Here is a 7,901-nt window from a genome sequence, read left to right as displayed (position 1 = left end):
TTTGAAGGGTCCACTAGCTGAGGATAATTTGAGGGTCCCACAACTGTTGGTCCATAAAGCAGACTCCATCAAGAAGTATTGAAGATAAAGGACATGAATAGACATTTTTTCAAAGAGGGTATTACAGGTGGCCATAGATATGAGAAGATGCTCAATATCACTAATCATCAGAGAAATGCAAACTAAACCACAAGGGAATATCACCTTACATCTGTCAAAATGGCTATTATCAATAAATCAACAAACGAGTGTTAGTGAGGATGTGAAGAAAATGGAACCCTTGTACACTGTTGGTAGGAATGCAGACTGGTCCACCCACTGTGGAAAACGGTATGGAATTGTCTCAGAGAACTAAGAATGGATCTGCCTTTTAACCCAACAAGTACACTTCTGGGAATATATCCAAAGAAACCCAAAACACTAATTAAAAAGAATTTAGGCACCCTTATGTTCGTTGCAGTGTTATTTACAATGGCCAAGATTTGGAAACAGCCCAAATGCCCATCAGTAAATTAGTGGATAAAAAAAGCTGTGGTGCATTTACACAATGGAATACTACTCAGCCTTAGAAAAACAGAAATATTACCTTTCATGACAGCATGTATAGAACTGGAGAATGTTATGCTAAGAGAATAAGCCAGTCAGTGAAAGACAAATACCATATGAATTCACTTACATGTGGAATCCAATGAACAAAATAAACTAACAAACAAAACAGAAACAGACTCATAGATAGAGAAAACAGACTGGCAGCTGTCAGAGGGGAAGAGAGGAGGGAGTAGGTGAAAGAGGTGAAGGGATTAACCCCCACCAAAAAACAAACCTCATAGAAAGACAACAGTATGGTAACTATCAGAGGGAAAAAGGGATATTGGGAGGTAGAAGGTAAAGGGGGGTTAAATGGTGATAGAAAGAGATATGACTTGGTGCCCTGGCTGATGTGGCTCAGTGGACTGAGTGCTGGCCTTCAAACCAGAGGGTTGCTGGTTTAATTCCCCATTAGGGCAGATGCCTGGGTTGTGGGCCAGGTCCCTGGTGGGCAGCACACAAGAGGCAGCCACACATTGATGTTTTCTCTCCCTCTCTTTCTCCCTCCCTTCCCCTAAAAGTAACTCTTTTTTTTTATTTTTTAAAAGAAAGAGAGATGACTTGGGGTGGTAAACATACAATGTAATATACAGATAATATATTAGAGTTTTACCCTTTAAGCCTATATAATTTCATTAACAATGTAACCCCAATACATTCAATTTTTAGGAAGATTTTATTTATTTTTAGAGAGAGGGTAAAAGAGGGAGAAAGAGAGAGAAACATCAATGTGTGGTTACCTCTTGTATATCCCCAACTGGGGACCCAGCCTGCAACCCAGGCATGTGCCCTGAATGGTAATCGAACTGCAACCCTTCGGTTCACAGGCCAGCACTCAATCCACTGAGCCACACCAGTCAGGGCTACATTCAATTTTTTTTAAAAAAAGTACTAAAGACAGGGACTCTTCACCTAACAAATCCACAAAAAAGGGGGGGGGGGGGGTAGTTTCCAGTTGTCTCTGGGTGAAATTGTGAGGAAATAGCCAATCGTATATATTGTTGCTGGGTTTGAAATTATTTCAACCCCTTTGGAAGGCAAAAGTAGTATCTAGGAAATTATATGTTCTTTCCCTTTGGACCAGCATTCTCCCTCTGGGAATTTAACCTGCAGTTGCTTGACAGACATTCCACGTTTTTCCCTTGCAGAGGACAGCTTGTTAGTTTTCTTCCCCATTATTGGTCAATCTTTAGGAATAGTCAACACTTGGTACTATGTGTGATGCCTGTTCTAAGTACCCTACATATATTAACAGTTAAACCTCACAACTTCATGTGGGGTCAGATGCTATTATCTTCCACTTGGAGACTGAGAGGATAGAACAACTTGGCCAAGATCATGGGGCCAGAAAGTTCCCTAAGTGGGCCTCATTCTGGCTTTGAACTATTAAGCTAGTCTCTACTAGGGAAAACTGTAGTCCCCATTCTGATGATCCCCCAACAAATCAGGGGTGAGCCCCACCTAAGGTATGCCTTCATTTACTCCCAATTTCACATACCCTGTAGGAGTCTAGTACAGCAATTCTGCAAGTGTGGTGGAGAATCCCAAAGACCCTATCAAGAGGTCTGTTAGGTTCTCTTTTTTCACATACCTATCTGTGAGGCTGAATATTCTTCAAACTCCAATCTAAATAATACTCTGCAGCAGACGGAATGCAGGTAAGAACTCCGCTAGCAGTCTACAACAACATAAAACTGCTACACTGGCCCTGGATAGTATGGCTCGGTGGGTTGAGCACTGGCCTGCAAATCGAAAGGTTGCAGGTTTGATTCCCAGTTGAGGCCCATGCCTGGGTTTCAGACTAGGTCCCAGGTTGGAGACTGTGCAAGAGGCAACTGATCAATGTTTCTCACACACATTTATGTTTCTCTCCCTTTCTACCTCCCTTCCCCTCTCTCTAAATATATAGTCTTTTAAAAAAAAATAGCCCTGGCTGGTGTAGCTCAGTGGATTGAGCACAGGCCTGTGAAACAAAGGGTCGCCAGTTCAATTCCCAGCCAGGGCACATGCCTGGGTTGCAGGCCAGGTCCCCAGTAGGGGGTGCGTGAGAGGCAACCACACACTGATATTTCTCTCCCTCTCTCCTTCCCTTCCCCTTTCTCTAAAAATAAAAAATAAAATCTTAAATAAATAAAAATAAAAAATTAAACTGCTATACTGAGAAGGCACTGGCACTTCTGTACTTATTTTGGAGAATATTTGTTTTTCATTTTATATATTATGTTAACCTATTACAGGGTTATTATTTTCTAAAGTCCAGGTCATTTCCAAACAATATCACATCTCCCTTAGATTGACCAGTATTTGATTGGAGCTGCATCTTGAAACTTGGCTCCCAGACCTCACCCCCTTTTTTAAATCTAGCCAGTTGTGCTCTTGGACCTCTCTACACCTAGCTTTGGGGGTTCAATTAAGGCTTAAGTACAAGGTCCACCTTAGTTGTGATTTTATATCCAACACTTCAACCACATGTCAAGGAACTATTCATTTAAAATTTTATTCTTTAATTAGCAACCTTGGGAAAAAGTCACCTCAGGACTCAAGAGGCAAATGCAGAAACCCACAACAAGCTGTTTTCCTTGTCAAGCTGCAGCACAGTTTCAACCGGGATAAAGTCTCTCCAGCTCTGGCCACAGCCTGTTATTCACATCCTGGTCCCAGGTACGTTGGTTGCAAATTGGTCTCACTTCATCGCAGGGTCCAGCTCGAGGGCATTCATGGCTTCCTCAAGTCTGAGCATCCCTGCACCAGAAAGCAACAGTAGGTGAGCGTGGGGAGAGGACAAAAGCCTGGCCAGTTCACAGCCTCTTTCAAGATCATGGCCAGGCGTTCTCCGCCTGAGGTTCTCAGGAAGCTCAGAACGTAAGGCCGCCGGGCCCATTCCAACAGCCTCCAAGCTGGGCATTGTGAAGGGGAGCCTGGGATGAGATCTCAGAAAAGCCTACCCTATGAGGCCAACTCCGGGCCACCTCCCACCATAGTCTTACTCCAGGGTCCCTAGGACCAGCCGATGGTACTACCAAAGGAACCTCAGGGGCCGCGCAAACACCAAGTACCCCTAAGGTGCGGTGGTTGCCGGAGGGATAGGATGGGAGGGGTGAGACGGACTGAGGGAGAGGAAGAGAAGCTGCGTTCCTCTACCCCTTCCCCACCACCTGGCAAAGGGCCGCTCACCTCGCTCCTGCCTCAGGCGGTGCCTCTCAGCCATGGACTGGAGCATCCACTTGGTTCGGAGCTTGTACATGTAGTTGCCGTAAACCACGACCTCGGTGAAATTCGAGGATTCCAGAACCTTCAGCTCAAGCATGGCTTTGCTCACTTGCTCGATGTACGGGATTCGAGATCCGCCTGGGCCTGTTTAGGGAAAAAGATGAGTACTCGGGCCCAGGGCAGGGACCCCAGAGGTCGAGGCACCCGAGTCAGGATTGGGTTCACTCACCAAACATGGCTTCCAGCAGCTGCGTCTGGACGTGGAACACCTCGGGATCTTTCAAGTCTTCCGGAACTTTCACCCACGGTGGGATATCCTTCCGTTTCGGCAGGGTCCCCATCTTGAGTGCCTCGAAACGAAAACCACACTCCGAGTTATGGTCTCCCAGAGCCGCGGCGCGCGAGAAAGTTGAACACCTGGGAAGGCCCCGCCCACAGCCAGGCCCCGCCCCGGAAGGCCCCGCCCCCGGCCTGGCGGCCCAATCCCGGGCTCACGACGCCCCACTCGCCGGCCCTCCTGCCTGCGCTCTGGTGGGCTACTCTCTTCCGAGCAGTGGTGGGCCCAGCTGCCTCCGAGCTTGTAAGGGCTTCCGGTTTTCACGGGCATTGACTCACTTCTTCCGCACCAGAAGCCCTGGGCTTTGGGGGTGCATGGGGTGGGGGCCCGACTCTTCCCCGGGGAAAGAGTGGCTAGGCCTGAACCCCGGAAAGCGGAAGTCCAGGTTTGAGGGTGCGAGAACCACCCTGAAGCTACCGAATCGAGATTCCATCCTCCCAGTTCCAAAGGAGGGTCCATCGGGGCTTCACATCTCAGGCGACCCCTGAAACTTCTGGGGACTCAGAAGTGACTCCTGCCATTTAACAAAGAGGAAAACGAGATTCGAACATTCATTATCATCAAGGGATGTGATGGGGATCTAAAGTACTTCCACGGTTTGAGTTGTTTGAAGCCCCAAGGTCTGGAACTTTTGAATCTACTCCGATTTCGAAGCTCATCTGTGCCCGGCTTGACTACTGGGAAAAAGCTGTGGTCTAGCCCTGGCTAGTGTGACTCAGTGGATTGAGAGCGGCCTGTAAACCAAATGGTCGCCTCTTCTATTCCCAGTCCGGGCACATGCCTGGGCTGCAGGCAGGGCGCCAGTTGGGGATATGGGAGAGGCTACCACACATCGATGTTTTTCTCCCTCTCTTTCTCCCTCTCTTCCCCTCTCTGTAAAAATAAATAAAATCTAAACAAAAAACTGTGGTCCAAGCTTCCAACCCTGAATAAACTTGTTTTTTCATTATTTTTAAAATGCCGCTTGAAGTGATGTACTACATTCACCCAATGAAGGTATGATTTCAATGTTTAGAGCTTCATAGATGGAGATGAAGGTGGTTTTTTTCAAAACCACGTTCTGGTAACATCTAACACCCCCTCAGCTGGCTATTATGACCATTTTTTAGGGCATATTTCATCACAATCTGTGAAAAACTATGGGTTCTTTTACAACCGCTGGTGTAATAAGTTTTGGTGAAAAAAAAATGGCTAAAACTTTCAAAAGCCTCAAACTCAGATTCCAAAGGGTTAGATACCCTTTGAATACCCAGTTCCTCAGGGTTATTGAGGAACTGGATATTCAACAGATAGGGAAGTTCTAGCCCACAAATTATGTATTACAAATGAGATAATGTTCCTTTACAATAGAAATTTGAGAAACACATGCCACCTTAACCAAAGACCAACATCAGCATCACCAATAATGAGACAAATGGACTCCTGGGTTGTCAATGTCATGAAAACAAACAAAAACAGAAGACTTTTATTTACAGAGAGACAACTAAATGCTATGTATGAACAAAATTTCTGTATCAAAGACAGAGAAAGGACAATTCAGGGCAGTGGGGGGAATTTTAATATGGCTATATTGTAAAATACTATTCTATAACACAGAACTTCTATAGTAATAGATGTAACAAAAAATGCTGAATGTGTAAAGTGAAGTGTTGACACAATTTACTTACAAATAATTCAGCCCCTTAATAAATGAGACTACATCATTTTCTATGTATGTAATGAGCCAATGTGACAAATGTCAACAGTTGGTTCTTAGTAAAGGACACTACTTTTCTGTAGTTTTGAATTATAATGAACTGGGGAAGATAAAGTACTAGTAGCTAATAAAATGTAACTTTTGTGGGGAGAAAAAGTGTAACCATCTCCCCAGTGAGGACATCCCCTTACCAAGCTCTCTAAATCACATACACACACAAACAAGCACACACACATCATTTCTGTGGCTAGAAGTTTGATACAGTATTTAAAGAAGCAGATAGAAAGGTGCAGGAATTGTGTCCCACTTAAGGGTATTAGAGATAAGCCTGCAAACTTATTTTAAACATGTAAAACTGCACAGGGACTTACATTGTCGGCTGGAAAAGTATGACCATCAAAAACTTTTTCAATAGTAATGATTAATATCCCTTCTAAAGCGCTCATATACAAAGACATCAACACAGGTATGCCACATTGGCAGTTTATAGGAGCTGTTTCCTCTCTCCTATGATTTGCCATTGTTTGCCTTGACACAGGACTATGGATGCCTTGCTGTTTGTTCATTCACGCATTTTGAACCCAGACTCTCAGATTTACAAATAGCTGTTTGGGGGGTCTGTTTGGAGAGTGGTGTGATTTATTAAGGGGAGTTAGATCTCCCTCCCTAGTCTCTTCTCAAAAAGGTGCCACACCAACTCCTTCCTGTTTGGGGGATACCTCTCTTAATTTTGTTATCTCCCAGAAATAAATTGTGTCTCCAGGCACACCTACCTTTAGCTTCCCAGTCTGACCCTGAGCAACTGTCTGGGTACATATGAAATGAAGCCACTTTCAATCCCAAATGTTACCTGCCTGTAGCTTTTAATTTGAAGCAGGAAGGAACTCCATCCAGAGGGCCTGGCACATTCACAACCACCATAGTCTCCCTTTCTCTCATTCCGGTTACTTACCCTGCTGGACCAGTACTTAGACTGCTGGGCAGCAGGAGGTGAAAGTGGCTTTTCGTTGGAAGTTCATGGATATCCTCCACCACCCACCTCAGAGATGAAGCAAGTGTCAGGTGCAGGAACCAGAAGTGTCAGAGGCACCCAGGGTTCACCCCCTGGCTTTCTGGAAACTCAAGGCACATCCTAGTCAGCTACACCTGGACTGAGATCTTCCTTCCTTCCAGCCACCCACCCCGAGGTGTGGCAGTGTGGGCAGGAGGAAGACCCAGAGCAGATGGCAGGACCAGGTCCCTAGAGGATCACTCCTTCCAACCTGAGAGCACACAGTGGTCTTTTATCTGGAAACCATCCAGCAATGCCTGGAGGTGGGGGCGGCCAAACTGAGACAAGGCTTCAGAATATTGGGGATACTGCCTCAGGAAAGACAGTTCCCAAAACACGCATTCCACTCCCTGGGTTTCTCAGGAAAAGGCTGTGGTCAGAAGCTGTGTCCAGGGATCCTCCGTGGGGCCCCGGTTGTGGAATTTTAAGGGACTTTTGAGGAAACGGTTCCATACGTCCAGAGCAGTCTCTGCAACCCAGCTATCCTAAACCAGTCCCTCTTCTTTCTCCTCCCTCCGTCAGCTGTCAGGGTTCTAGCCCATTATCTTGGGTTTCCAAGGGTTGTGCCAGGGAAGCGGAGTACGACCCGCGTGAGCTCCGTGCTTGAGGCTGGAAACACCCACCATATCTAGCCTACGCAGAACCGACTTTCCGTCAATCCGCGCAGCTTTTTTTGGCTTCAGCAAGAAGTGTTCTCCCGAATCCCGGTGCACACCCAGCGCTCTCATAATTCGCAAATGTGTTGGCACTTCGCCCTGGCTGTTGTGGCTCTGTTGGGTTGACCGCGGGCCTGCCAACCGAAAAGTCGCCGGTTAGATCCCAGGTCAGGGCGCATGCCTGGGTTGCTCGCCGGGTCCAGTATCCGGTGTGCGAGAGGCTACCAATCGATGTTTCTCTTGCACATTGATGTTTCTCTCCCTCTCTTTCTCCCTCCTCTTTCCCCTCTCTCTAAAAATAAAATTAAAAATAAGTAAACAAATAAATAAAGTGCCGGCACCTCATCGCCTATAAGAAGCGCC

The 7,901-nt window shown here is 46.2% G+C and overlaps 1 protein-coding gene across 1 annotated transcript; it reads right to left on the bottom strand.

Annotated features, from left to right (window-relative positions):
• Positions 1–3,271: 3,271 nt before the first annotated feature.
• On the bottom strand, positions 3,272–4,139 carry DPPA5 (developmental pluripotency associated 5). Its single transcript, XM_037034276.1, has 3 exons — positions 4,028–4,139; positions 3,763–3,942; positions 3,272–3,330 (listed from the first exon to the last, which is right to left on the bottom strand). The coding sequence occupies exons 1-3, from the start codon at positions 4,137–4,139 to the stop codon at positions 3,272–3,274; spliced, it is 351 nt and encodes a 116-aa protein (XP_036890171.1).
• Positions 4,140–7,901: the final 3,762 nt, after the last annotated feature.

The sequence above is a fragment of the Sturnira hondurensis genome, unplaced genomic scaffold (assembly GCF_014824575.4).
Source record: "Sturnira hondurensis isolate 20B ecotype Veracruz unplaced genomic scaffold, ASM1482457v3 Scaffold0022136, whole genome shotgun sequence".
Taxonomy (NCBI): domain Eukaryota; kingdom Metazoa; phylum Chordata; class Mammalia; order Chiroptera; family Phyllostomidae; genus Sturnira; species Sturnira hondurensis.
This window is presented reverse-complemented; position numbering and strand designations above follow the sequence as displayed.

Bases quoted from the DNA above. Each gene is read 5' to 3' on its own strand.
- DPPA5 (XM_037034276.1), bottom strand. From the start codon at position 4,139: ATGGGGACCCTGCCGAAACGGAAGGATATCCCACCGTGGGTGAAAGTT. The intron at 3,943-4,027 runs GTGAGTGAACCC...TTCCCTAAACAG, and splicing joins GCTGCTGGAAGCCATGTTTG to GCCCAGGCGGATCTCGAATC. The intron at 3,331-3,762 runs GTGAGCGGCCCT...TTTCTGGTGCAG, and splicing joins CCGCCTGAGGCAGGAGCGAG to GGATGCTCAGACTTGAGGAA.